The sequence below is a fragment of the Peromyscus leucopus genome, chromosome 4, assembly GCF_004664715.2.
Source record: "Peromyscus leucopus breed LL Stock chromosome 4, UCI_PerLeu_2.1, whole genome shotgun sequence".
NCBI lineage: Eukaryota > Metazoa > Chordata > Mammalia > Rodentia > Cricetidae > Peromyscus > Peromyscus leucopus.
In genome coordinates this window covers 141,234,409-141,251,651 of record NC_051066.1, presented here as the reverse complement: position 1 = coordinate 141,251,651, position 17,243 = coordinate 141,234,409, and the positions used below count along the sequence as shown (strand labels likewise).

Here is a 17,243-nt window from a genome sequence, read left to right as displayed (position 1 = left end):
ACAAGGGCTGGGGTGTTCTGGTTAGCCTGGGCAACTTGACACAGCCTAGAGTCATCTGAGAGGATGTCTCAATTGAGGGATTGTCTGGGTCAGATTGGTGTATGGACATGTTTACAGGGGACTGTGTTGTTAACTGAGGCAGCAGGGCCCAGCCCAGTGTGTGTAGCAGCATTCTATGGACAGGTGGTCCCAGGCTGCATAAGAAAGCTAGCTAATTGTGAGCCTGTGGGCTAGCCAGGGAGCAAGTCAGCAAACAGCATTTCTCTACGGTTTCTGATTCAAGTTCCTGCCTTGAGTTCCTATCTTGTTTCCTCGGTGATGGACTGTGATGTGGAAATTTAAGCCAAACAGTTTCCTCCCCAACTTAATAGAAAGTGGATTAAGACAGACACAGGAAATGGCTGTCATGGGGACAGGAGGAGGGCTGTTAGCTGGCATCTGGCTTCTGGGGAGGGGTTGGTGTGACGGCAGCTCCCAGGCACTGTGAGGGTCAGAATTCCACCCGACAGGAACCTTACCCACCCCCCACACCCCCCCCCCCCCCGTGCGGAGTAAGCAGTGCCTGGTTTTGGCAACACCACCCATCATATGGTCTCCCCAGAATGTAGAAGAAGACAGTGAGGGGGACTCCAGCAGGTTGGGGGCTCGAGTTATGCCATTTGTCCATGTGGCCCCGGAAATACACAGAAACATGATTTCTTTTCTCACGGGAGTAGGGGCCTGCACTCAGAATTGTGTCTGTGGGTGTGCATGGGTGCAGGGAGAGGGCTCTGCGGCTGCTCCTTCACCAGGCTGTTGGAAGCACTCAGTTCCCAGCAGGCAGTTGGACCATGGCCACAGTTCTTCCTTGGCTGTTAGATGGTTTCTTTTCATTCTCATTCTGTGGAGATACCCTTGAGCATGCACACATGACAGCAAATGATTTCCTTGAGAGGATGAGAACAAGAGAGATGGGAGGAGGGGGGAAGGTATCTATTGTGTTAGGGGTAGAGACAAGTGAGACCTAACATTGATGAGCATTTTGTGGGCCACACTGACTGGCTCAGGAATGGACATGCTACCAAGTTGGAGTGAATCAAACAGTAGTTGGGAATCCTGGGAGTCTTTGGGCACTGAGAATAAGAAAAGCCAGGAGCAGTTGCAGCCCTCTTGTGACCATGAGGAATGTGAGCCTGTCTGAGATTGACACCATGGTGAGTATCATGCTGATCCTACTGCTTTCTTTCTTCTCTCCTACCAATAGGTGCAATGCCTCATGGGAAGGGGTTGTTGGCCCAAAGGAGATAATGTAGTGGTTGAGTCTCTAACTGGGGCAAGAGCCACCCCAGCCATTGAGACCTCCAAGGAGGATTATCAGAGATACAAGGAAGCAACTTCCTTTTTTACTGCCACAGGTTAGCAGAGGGGTGTGACCCTCTCCACTGGGGCCATCAATGTTGTATCCTCAGGGGAGGCTGCCATGGGGACAGGTAAGAGAGAAAAAAACCCAGACCTTTGAAGACGAGCTGTCAGACTAGCTGGCCACTCCAAGTGCCTCTGGACTTCCTCTTTGGGATCCAAGAAACTTCCTCATGGTTTAATCATGCAGAGATGTGACTCTTACAGCTGGAATCAGACCAAGCTGAAGGGAACTGGGCAGAAAGATCCTGGGTTCTAGAGATAGCCTTGGAAAGCTTGGTCAAACTGCATGTGAAGCCTAGCTGCGCCCAGGGCTTCCCACGTAGGAATTAGTATGTTCCTCTGTGTCTCGGCTGGCTTGGGGCAGGTTACTTCCTTTTACAACCAATAGAATCCCTGCATAGTTTCATAAAGGCAGGCAGATATGAAAGATTTACTCCCACAATGTCCTCTGGGACAATCGCATTTTATTTCTAAAACTTTTTATCTATTTCAAACCCCAAACCCCAGGAATGTTCATTTAGTATGACATCAGTGATCATTTGGGGACAAAACTCCACCAAACTGACCTTTGACCCCTTAGAGCCTTCATTGAGTTGGTGTGTTAGTGTCAACTAAACAATGTGAGGGCGAGTGGAGAGATGGCTCAGCTGTGTGAGCATTTCTGCTCTTCCACTGGACCCGGGGTCAATTCCCAGCCCCACCATGGCTGGTTACAACCATCTGAAGCTCCAGTTCCAGAAAATCTGATGTTCTTTTCTGTCCTCTAGGGGCACTGTACGCGTGTGGCACACAGACTTACACACAATCAAAACACCCATACACATTAAAAAAAAAAAAGTTTAAAAAAATTATTGAATTTAATTTTGTGGGGATACCTAGACCTTGCCAGTGGGATTATATCGAGGACATCTGTCCTTGTTACAATGCTTATGAGTCGGTCCCCTGGCTTTCAGCTTGCGTTCATTATACTTGTTTGTTAACTCAACACAAGTGTTTCTAATTTCTTTTAGACTCAAACATGCTTGCAGTGGGTCTGTTCTGGGTCCCTGATTCAGTCCTGTTTGGCAGCGTTTTGAGCCTGTTCCTTTGGACTGAGTCCAGATCTTGGTTCATTATTGGGATGATGTCAATATCATGCACATGGGTTCACCAGCTGCGTCTTGATCTTGGAAATGCTATGGTATTTTACAGGGTGTGGTGACATTTATGGGCCTTCTTAGACACCCACAAAGAGGTGGATTTCCATAGATTAAATGTCAAGTTTGCAATGGTCCTGGGTAACTGAATCCTGGAGCACTGTCCACTTCAACTCTCAGCTGGGCTGTTTGGAGCTTGGGTCTCATTAGGTGCTGTGAGCACAGGGCAGATGGTTTTGTGTTGGAGGTCAGCCTGGAGCCCAGGAGAAGGGGGGGGGGGGGGGGGGTGGGGGGGCAGATGGTAGAGCAGTGAAATAAGACACCCAGAGGGACAGCTCGTGTTCATTTCTTTAAATCAGAGCACAGATGTGGCTGGTTGATGAATAAGTTATTGCAGACAGACAGTATGCTGCCTGGTTTTTACGTCATCTCGACACAAGCTAGAGTCATCTGAGAGGAGACCTCAACTGAGAAATGTCTCCATGAACTCCAGCTGTAGGCAAGCCTTTAGGGCATTTTCTTATTGATTGATGCGGGAGGGCCCAGCCCACTGTGGGTGGTACCACTCCTGGGCTGATGGTTCTAGGTGTTATAAGAGGCTGAGCAAGCCATGAGGAGCAAGCCAGTAAGCAGCACTCCTCCATCGCCTCTGCATCAGCTCCCCTCCAGGTTCCTGTCCTGTTTGAGTTTCTGCTTTGGCGTTCCTCAGTGGACTGTGACCCAGGATATGTGAGCGAAAAGACCCTTTCTGTGGTGACATATTGTGTACCCTAATAAAGCTTGTCTGAAGATCAGACGACAGAGCCAGCTACTAGATTAGACATTGAGGTCAGGCAGTGGTGGCACACACCTTTAATCCTAGCACTCTTTGAGAGGCAGAGATCCATCTAGATATCTGTGAGTTCAAGGCCACCCTGGACTACGTGAGACTGACTCAGTCTAGGAGAGAAATAGAGCCAGACAGTGGTGGCACACGCCTTTAATCCCACCACTTGAGATCTTATGCCTTTGTTTTGGAAGCACACAGGCCTTTAATCCCAGGCAGTAATATGGCAGGGCAGAGGAAGGTAGATAAGGCGTGAGGAGATGGGAACTAAGGCTGTTTTGGCTGAGGCTTTCAGGTGAGGACTCAGAAACTTTCAGTCTGAGGATTCGTGGAAACAGGATTGGCTGAGGAGTTGGCGAGGTGAGGTTGGCTGTGGCTTGCTCTGGTTCTCTGATCTTTCAGCTTTCACCCCAATATCTAGTACCGGGTTTTTTTCAATTATAGACCATTTAAGATTTGAACAACATCTTTCCTCTCCAAGCTGCTTTTGGTCATGGTGTTTAACACGGCAATAGAAATCCTAACGTAGACAGCCCCCACCACTGCCAGGGTTTCCCAGGTGTTAGCTAAAGATACCTAAGCAGAGGCTGGGAAGACACCATGCAAACATGCGGATCTGAGTTCAAATCTAGCACCATGTAAATTCTGGGCACTGTGAGGGCACATCTATAAACCCAGAACTGGGAGGCAATGGCACCAACAGAGACAAGAGGATTCCTAGAGCCTTCTACACACCTTGCCTAGCCAAATTCATGAGCTCTAGCCTTAGTGAGGCACCTTGTCTCAAAAAGTAAAATAAATAGTGATAGAGAAGAAATCTAAAGGTGCAGCTCTGCTCTCTACATGCACACACACACACACACACACACACACACACACACACACACACACACAGAGACAGATACAACGCAATACTCCACACAGTGTGTAGCTAGAGTTTTCCTGCCTTGCCCACAGTCAGGACAAATCTTTGCCACCCGCCAGTCCCTCAGCCGCTCAGATCCAACCAAGTAAACACAGAGACTTATATTGCTTACAAACTGTATGACTGTGGCAGGCTTCTTGCTAACTGTTCTCATAGCTTAAATTAATCCATTTCCATAAACCTATACCTTGCCACGTGGCTCGTGGCTTACTGGTGTCTTCACATGCTTCTTGTCATGGCGGCAGCTGGCAGTGACTCCTTCTGCCTTCTTGTTCTTTCTTTTCTCCTCTCTGTTAGTCCCGCCTATACTTCCTGCCTAGCCACTGGCCAATCAGTGTTTTATTTATTGACCAATCAGAGCAACAGATTTGACATACAGACCATCCCACAGCACTTCCCCTATTTTTTTTTTCTTTCAAAAAGGAAGGTTTTGACTTTTACACATCTACAAAGCCAGCTTGGTATATTTGGGAATTTGGGCATGGCTTCTCTTACTACTTCCTCCTGGAGGGGGGTGCTGTATTTTATGGGGACACAAAATAAAATTTAGGATTATGGAGTAGTCTGTGAGGGTGTATCGTCTGAGCCAGTTGCCTTGAAACGATTCTGGATGTTGGATCATCTGGGCCATGGTGTCATTAGAGACCTTTCAGGTGGTCTTGGCTGGTCAAACCTGATGTATCTTAATCTGGAACAAATCCATAGCCTCTGGCTTTCTGTAGAAACAAAAGCAGAGCCTCTTTTCCAAAGCAACATATCCTTATATCCAAATTTTGAAGTCAAGGTACCTTTAAAATATACATTTTGGCATAACTCAACAGCTTTTGTAATCAAATGTTTTTCTTCAGTTACGAATATCAAAGAGAACATAATCCAGATTCTCTGTGTGCTAGCCATCTTTACGTGGCTTATTTTTTATATTACCTGGAGCCTATTGCTTTAAACTGCAGCCTTCTAAGCCTGAAACAGGCTGTGGCTGCTGGCTCTGCCCACTTCAGCTTCCCAACATGGTACATTTTCCGCCAGCTCTGGGAGCCATCAATTCTCAGAAATAGTGGGTCTATGCTTCTATCAAAGCAGCGTGCAGCCCAGAAACCTCTTTTTGTTTTGTACTAGCAAAGGCTAAATCCACCACGCAGCTTAATGTGCCGCTTGCAGAGGCCTCATTCCCGCCATACTGCAGGTCGAGCGCACATGCCAGGAACCCGCCATAGTAGATAGTAGCTCAAACACGCACACTGCCTCTAACTTGAAAAAGACAACTAGGAACTGTTTATAGCTCCATTTTAGAATCTTTTTACTCAGGTTTTAGGTGGAAACTCTTACCAACACGTTGGGTGCCATTTGTAGATGTAACCAACTGTCTTATTAAATAAGAAACACAGAACCAAGGTAAAAGAGAAAGCCAAGAGGTCAGAGCTCAGAGCTAAAATCTCACCCTTCCTCCTGCGGTGGTCCTAGCTCTCCGAAAGAGAGCTACTTCCTGTGTGTATGTCTATTCATAGTCTTTTTGTTCTGCCTTCTTATTGGTTGTAAACACAAACACGTGACTGCCTTGTCATTGTCTGTATGTACAGCCCTCTAGGTCTTAAAGGCATATGTCTCCAATGCTGGCTGTATCCCTGAACACACAGAGATCTACCTAGCTCTTCTACCAAGTGCTGGAATTAAAGGCGTGTGCCACCACCGCCATGCTCTGTCTATGGCTCTAATAGCTCTAACCCCAGGACAACTTTATTTACTAACATACAATCAAAATCACATTTCAGTACAATTAGAATACCACCACAACAGTGCAAACACATGGAGCCATCTAGATGTTGACAGGAGCAAATGGGGTGAAGAGTGTGCCTGGTCTCCTTCAGGTACTGGGGACGGAGCTGAGACCTCAAACATGCTGGGCCAGTGATTCACCACTGAGCCAGCTCTTCTCACTTTGTATTTTAAGACAAAGTCCCCTCAATTGCCCAGTCTGGATTTGAACTTGTTACCCTCCTGCTTCAGCCTCCTGAGCAGCTGGGATGACTACGCCTGACATAAGACTCAGCTGTGGCCTGAGTCTCTTTCTCCTCACAAGGACCTGGGTCCACCTTCCTCCTCATGGGTGCAAACTGAATGCAAGCATTGGGTGAGCCCAGTGATGGCCACCATGGAGCCTGACCCTTCCTGAAAGTCTCACCGTGCTGTGATCCATTCGTCTTTACCACCACCACCTGCTGACCCGGCTACTGTCTAGTGGGTGCCGTCTTCAAGAGTCTGAAGTGGATGCTCTGTCTCCCGGTAGCTGGAAACTGAGACAGATCCAAGAGCCCCCGCCCCCCCTTTTAAGAGGGGGTTTCATGTAGCTCAGGCTGACCTCAAACTCATTACATAGCCAAGGATGACCTTGAAATCCTGTTCTTCCTGCCTCCCAAGTGCTGGGGTTGCAGGTGTGAGGCACCACACAGTGCTAGGGACAGAATCTGGGACTTTGTGCACGCTGGGCAAGTGCCCTGCCAATGGGGGCCTAGCCCCGGCTACAGTTCCATCCAGTTTTGCTGGGTGTTTTTGTTTGTTGTTGTTGTTGCCTGACTGCTGTAGGCACACAGACAACAACAAGGCCACTCCCAGATGCATCTTTTGGTTAAGAATTAGAGCAAATGCCACCTGTCCAGAGAGGGTCATCCTCAACCAAGGTGTGCACTGCCTCCTTTATGTAAATCCATGGAAAAACAATCCTCAGTTTGCTGAAGGGGAGATGGGACAAACCAGTGCTTTTCTGGCCACTGTCCTTCACTTCAGGGACATCTGATCACAAGAAGCACGCGTGCTTCTTCAAGGGCAGATGCCTCACCTGCAGAACTGATTGAGATGCCAAAACATTGGATGGGATAGAGGCAGGCTTGGCCAAGCATCTGATTGTTCAGTCTACCTCAGGCTGAATGTCTGAGTGGTTGGGAACACCTCCAGAGCCAAACGGACCATGTGCCTGCTTCCCTGAGAGACAGCTGGGTCAGGAGACAGAAAACTGTGAACCAGGAGGGCAGGGGAAGGAAGCTGTGTGCCAGCTGCCTTCCCGTCCCAGTGGCTACACCACAGATGCACAGGATAGCAGCCCAACTTTGGAGTTGTATTATTGTGGAGGGGACAGATGTGTAGTCAAGGTTGAAGTGGCATGTTCCTTCTGAAGCTGAGGGAGTATTAGCCTTACTAACCATCTCTGGTGAGCTGCTGGCGAGTTCTGGACATCCTTGGCTTACAGATGTTATCCACTTTCTGAGGTCACCTGGCTATAATGCAGTGTGTGTGTGTGTGTGTGTGTGTGTGTGTGTGTGTGTGTGTGTGTGTGTGTGTGTGTGTGTGTGTGTGTGTGTGTGTGCGCGCGTGCTCTTCTCTTTTGGAGGCTCAGAAGTGCAGGATGAGCTCATCTTAGTTTAACCAGCTACATTTGTAGTGACCTTATTTCCAGCTAAGTGTGTGTTTGAAGGGAGGTTGGGGCTTTAACAAATTTTCTTTGGGAGTGGATCACAGTTCAATTCCAAGTGTCTTTTCTCAGGCCTAAAAAGTCATGACAGTCCCAGCTGTGGCTCTGACATCACACATAGTGAGTGATAACCATAGCCACCATACTCAGAGGTGGGGTCGTCACCCCAAAGGGCTGTGCTCTTGAGAGGTCTCCCTTCCAGGCTGGGGAACTCAGGGAATACCATACCTTGGGGCTGGAGGAAGGATGCTGAAAGACAGAGCACTCATCCCCCAGGAGCTGGAATGAGGTTTTGGTTAGGAGGCCTGGCCCTGGCTCCAAGAGGCTAGCTCTGGGGAGTCAGCACCATGGAAGTCAGATGGATGCTGCCTCAGATCTCCTCCCGGAGGCTCGCAGAGAGAGGAGGGTTCCCCCCCATGGCAGGAGCTTGTCTGCTGGGGCTCCCTGCCCTGATGGTATGGGGATGTCCCGATACCGAGGGAATTCTGTCCCCTGGTGTTGGGTGCCTGTCAGCCATGAAATCCCTTTTGGGGAGCGGTAGAGGGGTGAAGGGGTGGAATGTCCAGGACTGTGAGAGGGTCCTTGAATTTCCCTAAGACAAGGGACTCTTGGGCTTCAGCAATGGTTCCACCAAGTGACGCCTCTCCCAGCCTGTCAGTCAGTCGTGAAGACTCCTTCCTGCCCACAGTTTAGACAGGAGGAAAACACATCTCATTGCGGAGAAGGTGACTGACCACATGTGGCTACCCTGCTGGCTCAGGCCAGATCTGAGGAAGCTGCATGTTGAACACCAGGACTGGAGCTGTGGCTGAGTGCCTGTCTAGCATGCAGGAGGCCCAGGACTTTAGCTCCAGCACTGCTGAGACCTGCTTTGGTATTTTACGAATCCCAGCACTTGGGAGGTAGAGTCAGGAAGAGTAGAAGTCCAAGGTCATCCTCAGATGTCCATTGGCTCTGTGCCAGCCTAGACTACACAGAACCCTATCTTGGGGTCAGCATAGACCAGGAACAGCTCCCACAATGTCCCTAAGCTCTGCCTGTCTGTTTTTGAGGGTGTAGTTCATGATTCCCTGTCACCCGGTGCTCTTCCTCTCTGGCTACCTGAAAACCGCTCTCCCACCTGCTGCTGGAGGTCCAGGTGGAAAGTTGCAGAACTGAGCAGGGGGAATGCAGAAAGAAACTGATAGCTGAGGTACAGATGGCCACAAGGTCAGAATGGCCGGGGATCTTGGTTGGGAGGCCAGGTCATTGAATGGGTCAGGTGTGCTCAGCAAACTCAGGAAGGGACTTCTGGAAATCCACTTGGTGGCTTTGGCCTTGGCCTGGTTTCTATCCTTAAAGCTGTGGTCTTCCTGAAGATACCTCAACAAAGGGCTTCAAGCTATCTCATTCCTTCTGAAGAGGAGCTGGTGTCTGGGCACAGAAGACCTGGACCAGCAAGTAATCTCACCCTCAGGAGGAGGGTGGGAGAGGCCGTGGAAGCTGATACGGCTTTTCATAGGAGGTTCCTGGAGACTAAGCATGGGTAGTGTGCAGGTGAGGCAAACGCTCTATCACAGACCTACCTCTAGCCTTCCTTTTTACTTTCTATGCTCAGAACTGGGTTTCCCAGGCTGCCCAGCTCACTCTGCTCTCCAGGTAATCTTTGAATCTGTGTGTGATGACAGCCATACACCACTGTGCCTGAAGCTGGACAATGTGTTCAAGTTTTTCCTTTCTTGAGACAAGATCCTATATAACCCAGGCGAGCTTCAAACATAATATCCCAAGGATGTCCTGGGACTTATTTCTTCTGTCTCCATCTCCCAAGTGTTGTGATTGGTACCATACCTAGTTTCTGAGGTGTTAGAGCTTTCGTGCATGTACATAAGCCATCTACCAACTGAGCTACATGCCCGGGTATAGACAAGTGTGCTTAAGAGTTAAATCACTGTTTTCCAAAACCATAGTTCGAGATTCCCACAGGATCAACAAACATACAAACCAGAAAACAAATAAATAAACCAGAGTATCTATTTACCTTATGTTAGCCAAGAATCTTGGGAGCACCAATGAACAACAACACCTAAGGTAAACTGTTGTCCTTCAGAACATCCATAGAGACGTGGGGAGCCGTCCAGGGGAGGCTCACCCAGGCACAGGGCACATCCCACCTGAAGCCATGGTGACATTCAGTACACGCCTTGCTCTGGCCAGTGCAGCTCTCGGGCGTAAGCCCCTTTGCAGCTGCGGATCTCTGTGTCATGCTCCAAGCACTTGTTCAGGCCTGGCACCCCAGATCGCCATCCGATGAAGCTCTGGGTGGTCTTTGGGATTGGAGGTGATGGAAGGATCTGAAGTGGAATGCAAGGGGTTAGTCATGGGAAGACTCCTTCCTGTCCACAGTGCTGATAGGAGGAAGACACGCATCTCGCTGTGGAGCAAATGACTACATGTACCACAGGGGTGTCTACAAGGTGCCCAGGATGCCTAGGATGCAGAAGACAGAAAGACCAATATTAAGCAGTGTGTGCTGAAGTGTGTGTGTGTGTGAAGGCTAGAGTTTGGCTTTTGGGTGTTCATTAAGGTTCCTTTCTGTTTCTTTGGTAACACTGACCAAAAGCAACCTGGGGAAGAAATGGTTTGTTTGACTTATATATCACAGCTCATCAATGAAGGCATTCACTGCAGCATGCTGAGGTAGAAACCATGGAGGAACGTTGCTTGTTGGCTCGTTCCCTAGCTCACTCACAGGGTCATGTTTATAGGGCTTTGTTATAAAGCCCAGGTCCACTTACCGCCTGGTGATGGTGCCACCAACAGTGGGCTTGGACCTCCAATCAATTCACAATCAAGAAACCCCCATACGTATGTCCATAGGCTAATCTGATCTAGGCTTTCCTCTCAGGTGACTACAGGCTGTGTCAAGGGGACAAAGCTAACTAAGACACATGTCTTAGGACTTCTATTCCCAAACACCTGATCAAAAACAAGTTGGGAGGGGGGTGTAAGGGTTTGTTTCATCTTACAGTGTACAGTCCATCATCCAGGGAAGTCAGGGCAGAACAGGGCAGGAACATGGAGGAGCTGAAGCAGAGGCCATGGAGGAGGATGCTTACTGGCTTGCTGCTCATGGCTTGTTCAGCCTGTTTCCTTATAGAACCCAGGACCACAGGTAGCACCACCACCCATGATGGCTGAGCCCTCCTACATCAATCAGTAATTTAGAAAATACATTGCAGATTTGCCCATTTGCAAATTGTATAGAGGCATTTTCTTAGTTGATAGTCCCCTTTCCCAAATGACCTTAGCATGTATCAAGATGCTATAAAACTAGTCTGACTTACATGTGTCTTCCTCAATGGCTCCCTAGATTGTCTCACTGGTTCAGACAGACCGGCTGCTCACTGAGTCCCAGAAATTTGAACGGGAGCAGCCTGCCACGGAGAAGCCCTCCCAGCGGCTCTGGTGACCCTTTGGAGCAGCGCCTCCCCACCACCTCCCTGATTTTCTGGTTGAGGATCCCTTTCTTGCTTGTTCACCCAGCACCCAGTAATGGCTGAGAGTCACCACCCTCTGACAAATGCTGGTTCCTGTTCCCCAGTCCTTCAAGCACACTGTCCCACAGAACCCCAGTCCCCAAGGTGTTTCAGTAACCCTGAGATATAGTAACCAGGGAGGAAGTGGACACACACATTCCAGGCCACTTGTCCAAGACAATGCAGGAGCTGAGCAGTCACATGGGACTCAGGCTCAGATCTCACTGTAACTCTTGAGCCTCACTTGCTTTCCTGCTTCCATAGTGTGTGTGTATGTGTGTATATATGTGTTTGTGCTTATATGTACATGTGTGTGTTTGTGTCTGTGTGTTTATATGTTCATGTTTAGAAAGCCGTGTGTGTGTGCTGATATGTGTGTTTGTGCTTGTGTGTGCAGGTGTGTGTGTGTGCACGACTCACATGTGTGTGCAGGTGTGTGTGTGCACGACTCACATGTGCATGCAGGTGTCTTACCAGTGAGGTTCCCAGCCTGGTTCCAGGGCTCTTGTGGCTCCCAGAGTGGCCATGTCCTCACCTCTGGTGGCTGGAGGGACCACAGTCTGCAGTAGGACTTACTTTTTTCTTAGAAAATAGTGTAAGAGCAGCCTGACGAACCTTGATGTATTTGTCCATGGGGCTCACTGGCCGGACACGGAAGTGGCTGGGCAGCTCGATCTTGGGCTTTGGGGTTCGTGGTTCTTCTTCACCTTCCAGCAGCTGAAACAGAACCCCGGAGACAGGGACCTCAGGCCGAGCCCCCGGGCCCCGGTGGAGCTCCCAGCAGAGGCGCTGCTGATCCCAGCACAGGCAGAAAATGGTCAAAGTAGAATCTAAGCTGCCAAGTTAGTCCCGAGTGGCATTGCTGAGGCCCTTCGACTAGGAACTGATATCCCCATCATGGGACCAGAGAAGACAGCCCTGGTCATGAACTCAAAGTAAAAAAATGCCTGTGCTGGTTCCAAGACCAAGCTTCCCAACCAGAAACGAATGCCCCACACCCTGGGAGATTTTAAAGCCATTTAAAACTCCCTGGAAACCCAATTTAATTACATGCGAGGAATATTAATATCAAATCACTTTCGAACAGTACATTATTAAGGCCCCTACTTTATGCATTGAATTTCAAACTGTATAACTGTCTAAGAATTTTAAAAACCTCATTACAAATGGCATAATTTCAAAGCTGTGCAGTGGGTGGGCCGTGGGAGGGGCTTCCGATGCTGTGAGTTAGAGTATTTTGAACAATGCAGTTCTGGTCACTGTGTCCGGCAGAGGAAGAGGACCTGCCTGGAGTCTGTTCTGAGGTAGCTATGTCACAAACAGGCCACCCTCAGAAGCCCCGTGGGCATCATGACAGTCTACATATTTTTTTTTTTTTTTTTTTTTTTTTATAAATGGGACCTACTCCCTCTAGAAGCAGGTTTCACAGGAATGCTGGGAACTCCCCTGATCAGCACTGTGTCTCTGCCCATGTCACCATAACTCCCTCTTTTTGCAATGCTTGTCCTCTCTCATTCTGTCTAGACCCTTGCAGATGTCTGAATGTTTGACCCACACTTTGGGGGGCACCTGGGAGGGCAGACACGGTCTCAGTTATTCCTTACAGGTCCCCTTGTCTCCAGGCCTGCAGAGCGGTCCACATACCTTCGTCCCACTCCATTTCACAGACGGGAGGTGGTCAGGTGGCCTCGGGTGAAGCCGAGGCCCACTGGCTCCTCATCTCTGTGCGGCCTTTGCTGGTCCTGTGCCCGACCATCATCCTTTGAACTCCCTGGTCTTTTTATTAAAAATGGGCATGCAGCGGCAGTCCCATGTGCCTGACTGCAGTGCCAACCACAGAGCTGGTTAAAGGAAGTGCCTGGCACATGTCTTGCACCTTGAGAGTGCTCTACAACCCCTCAAAGGAAGGAACCTCCGGATTCAGGGGAGCAGAAAAAGCTAATTAAATTGTGTATGTGTGTGTGTGTGTGTGTGTGTGTGTTGCATATGTGAGTATGCATGTGTGTACCTGTGCCTGCACATGCGGATGCCAGAAGAAGATATCAAGTGTCCTATTTCATGGCTTTTACCCACAAAGCCATCTCCTCAGCCCCCCTCTTTTAATTCATTCTTGCTGATTATCAGATGGTGGCCATTTATTTCCTGACATGACTGGGTACTGCCTGGGGACAGGTGGCTCCTGATAAACTTTTCAATCACCTTCTCCATGGAGGTCATCAAATATCCCCACTTCATCGGCCATTCTTCCTGGGCTTTATATTCAGCCTTCAGACGGTATCTCCTGAGAAAAAGAAACACTAAGTGGGAGGCGACACTCTCAGAAAGGCCTCGTGAGAACCTCCAAACGTGTGGAGAACAGCTTGCCTCTGTGTCCTGCACACTGGCTGGCTAGCGGGTCTGCAGGGGATGTGAGTGGGGATGGAGCAGGAGAGAATTCAGTGCCTAGGCTGAGCCCCCCCTTAACTTATGGGGAGACCCTGGCAGGAGAGGAGGAGGAGGTGGTGGGAAGAGATGGAGCAGGGGCATGGTATGGGGGTCAGGTGGGACTGGGGCTAACTACTAGAGGGGCACGTGAGTACTAGCCCTCTTATTCTGGAGGCTCTGCCTGTGCTTAGAGGAAGAGTGGCAAGCGGCAGAAGCACCCATGGGATGAGATAGTCAGTTTAAAAAGACACTTACCCCTGGGCTCCGGCAAGTAGAGACTCAGCAAGCGTGAACTTGACTGCTAGACCTTCCTTAAATGTCCCCAGGTGCTCCAGCCCCACCCACCCCCAATCCAGCCCCATTCTTGTTCATTCCACATTAAACAGTTTCTAGATGTCCACCTGGGAGCTGAGCTGAGGGGCAGCTGGTGAGGCAATGGGTTAGGTTCTGCAAACATGGAGTTCGCCTTGGTCCTTCAGGTTCCTTCGATTTGGGAACCAGAATCTGCACCCCTCCCCCTCTCTGATCTCTGCAGGTTTTGGGGCTGGCCAAGCTCTATACTCTGGGCCCCGAGCTTGGAAGACAAAGTCTATTTCTTTTTATTTTTCTTTTCTTGTGTGTGTGTGTTTGGTGTACAGGTGTGTGTAAAGATCAGAGGTTAACCTTGGATGTTGTCTTAGAGTTTCTGTTTCAAGTTGGGAGGAAAAGGGTTTATTTGGCTTATACTTCCGTGTCATCAAACAAGGTCAGGAAAGAAACTCAAACAGGGCAGGAACCTGGAGGCAGGAGCTGATGAAAGGCCATGGAAGAGTGCTGCTTACTGGCTTGCTGAGTCTGCTTTCTTGTAGAACCCAGGACCACCAGCCCAGGGATAGGACCACCTGCAGTGGGCTGGGCCTCTCCCCCATCAATCACTAATCAAGAAAATACCCTACAGGCCTGCCTACAGCCTGGTCTTATGAACGCATTTTCTCAATTGAGGCTCCCTCCTCACAAATGACTCTAGTTTGTGTCAAATTGACATAAAACTAGCCAGCACAATTGTCATTCTTAGGGGCCCTACACTTTGTCTTGGAGATGGGATTTCTCAGTAGGACCTGGGGCTCAGGCTAAACTGGTTGACCAGAAAGTTCCAGGGACCTTCCTGTCTCTTCCTCCTCCACCCTGGAATTATAAGTGTTCACTATACACCTGGCTTTTTACATGGGCTCTGGAGGTCACACTCGGGTCTTCATCCTGTGTGCAAACACTTTCCAGGATAAGCCCTCTCCCAAGCCCAGAGTTCGTCTGTTTTCATGTATGCCTGCGTAATTTAGTATTTGAGTGTGTGCATATATGTACATTTAGTGTTTGAGTGTGTGCATGTATGTACATTTAGTGTTTGAGTGTGTACATGTATGTACATTTAGTGTTTGAGTGTGTGCATGTGTGTACATTTAGTGTTTGAGTGTGTGCATGTGTGTGTACATTTAGTGTTTGAGTGTGTGTACATTTAGTATTTGAGTGTGTGCATGTGTGTGTACATTTAGTGTTTGAGTGTGTGCATGTGTGTGTACATTTAGTGTTTGAGTATGTGTATGGAAGTCAGAGGACAGTTCACAGCATTCTAGGGATCGGAACTCGGATCATCGGGATTTCACTGTGAACACGCCCACGGCTGAGCTGTCTGTCACTCTGCATCCCAGAGTCTATTTCTCATAAAGATGTGACCAACATGAGCCTCAAACATGTCTGAAAATTTCCCATAGCCACATCAAAAAGGAAGTAAAAATAGCCAACTCTCGTGAATTTTCATGATATTTTCTTGGGGTGAATATTTGAAATTGGTTAATTCTCCATTTCTAGTTAACCTCACACTTGATCATGTCCATTTCCAGTACTCGGGAGACGTGTTAGAACTGGAAAGCAGAATCTCTGCGCTCAAGAGGGCCAGTTCATAGGGGAGGGGCATTTTGACTTGGGTTTGCAGGATATGTAGGAGTTTGTCTAGTGGAGTGGGGGAAAGGATAATGTTTCTTCTTGGAGGTTCGTGGGTGCTAATAAACACATTTAAAACACTGAGATTGTGTGGTTCCTGGGAAATGACAGTTTTCCACTTGAGAGAATTATACTGTTTCCTACAAAACAGACTTAATGCGACAATTCCAATATGAGTAGGCTCTTCACCAGTTGTCCCCACGGGTGTTAAAGGACACAAAAGTCACAGAGATGGTTACTAGGGAGTTTACGAGGTGAGCCAGGGGCCCGTCACCCCGGATGCTCAGGGGCTGCAGCATGAGGATGTGCTTGCCTGCCCGGGCTACGGAGCAGTGAGTTTAGAGCAGCCCGGACAACTCACAATTAAAGCAGGAAAAAGAAGCTTGGCGACAGAGCGCTTGGCCAGCGTGACTGAGGCCCCAGATGCAAAGCCAGTGCAGGAGGAGAGAGGGGAGAGACAGAGACAGAGACAGAGAAAGGAGCGGGAAGGGAGGAGGGGAGGGTCAAGGGGGACAAATGTCCCTTGCATCTAGGGTCTAAATCAGACTCTTATAGTGATTAAAATGTCAAGTAGTGGAATACTACTTGGCACTCAAAAATATCCATTACAAATGTCTGATGGACACAAATCTTTTAGAAAATAGATTTTTGTTGCTGTTGGAGATAAGGTCTATGTAGACCAGGATGGCCTTGAATTCACAGAGATCCGCTGTCTGCCTCTCTAGTACTGGGATTAAAGGCTTGTGACACCACACCCAGCCCTGGGTCTTTTAAAATTAAAATTTCTTCTCCTTTAAAAGAATCTAGGAAATCCAAGAAAGGCTGAACCTTCGATGTTATCAAATATTAGCATTTAAGTTTTGTTTCTTCTTTTTAAATTCCCTTTTGGAATTCTTCCAGTCTTCGCGGTGGGCAGGAGGGAGGGGCGGCCAGACTGAGGTGTCCCTGTGTGCCTGACATTGCCTGCTCTCCTCCAAGTTCCTGATTATCCTAAGAGCACTCCAGCTGTGCCCAGCGGCCGACTGTCTTCTCGTTCTTGGTGGGGAAACTGAGGCCGCTAAGGTGGGTGCCCGGTAGATGAGAAGGGCCCAGCCTCCGGGTCTTACCAGATCTCGTCCTGGGCCACAAGGTTCATGCGCTCTGCCGCAGTGGTGCTGAGCGGCTTCTGAGCCGCCATGGCTTACGGGCCTCGGCAAACCGGTGCCCTCTTGCCCTAGACTCTGTGTCCTTTGTCGCTGGGAGACCGGTTGCCAGGTAACACGTAACAATTAGGAGGTGGAGGTACTCCTGCAGGGGAGGAGGGTCCCTGGAGCTTGCTGCTGGCCTCTGCCCTCTGAGTGCCCGGTGGTCACGTGTGCCCCTCTGCGACCTAACACCAGCATCCCCACTCCTCTTTTGATACTGGAATTGCTCCCAGGGCTTGGCGCATGCTCCACCACTAACCTACATTCTCAGTCTCTCTCTTTTTTTTTTCACCTGTTTAAAATTTGAGACAGGGTCTCCTAACCCAGGCAGACCTGTGCTTTGAGATGCTCCTGTCTCAACTCCCTGAGTATTCAGTATGGCCTGGCTT

At 49.1% G+C, this 17,243-nt stretch overlaps 1 protein-coding gene across 1 annotated transcript; it reads right to left on the bottom strand.

Annotated features, from left to right (window-relative positions):
• Nucleotides 1–9,746: 9,746 nt before the first annotated feature.
• On the bottom strand, nucleotides 9,747–16,906 carry C4H20orf85 (chromosome 4 C20orf85 homolog). Its single transcript, XM_028893784.2, has 4 exons — nucleotides 16,777–16,906; nucleotides 13,469–13,550; nucleotides 11,885–11,986; nucleotides 9,747–10,084 (listed from the first exon to the last, which is right to left on the bottom strand). The coding sequence occupies exons 1-4, from the start codon at nucleotides 16,845–16,847 to the stop codon at nucleotides 9,923–9,925; spliced, it is 417 nt and encodes a 138-aa protein (XP_028749617.1). The 5' UTR covers nucleotides 16,848–16,906; the 3' UTR covers nucleotides 9,747–9,922.
• Between the last annotated feature and the right edge of the window lie 337 nt (nucleotides 16,907–17,243).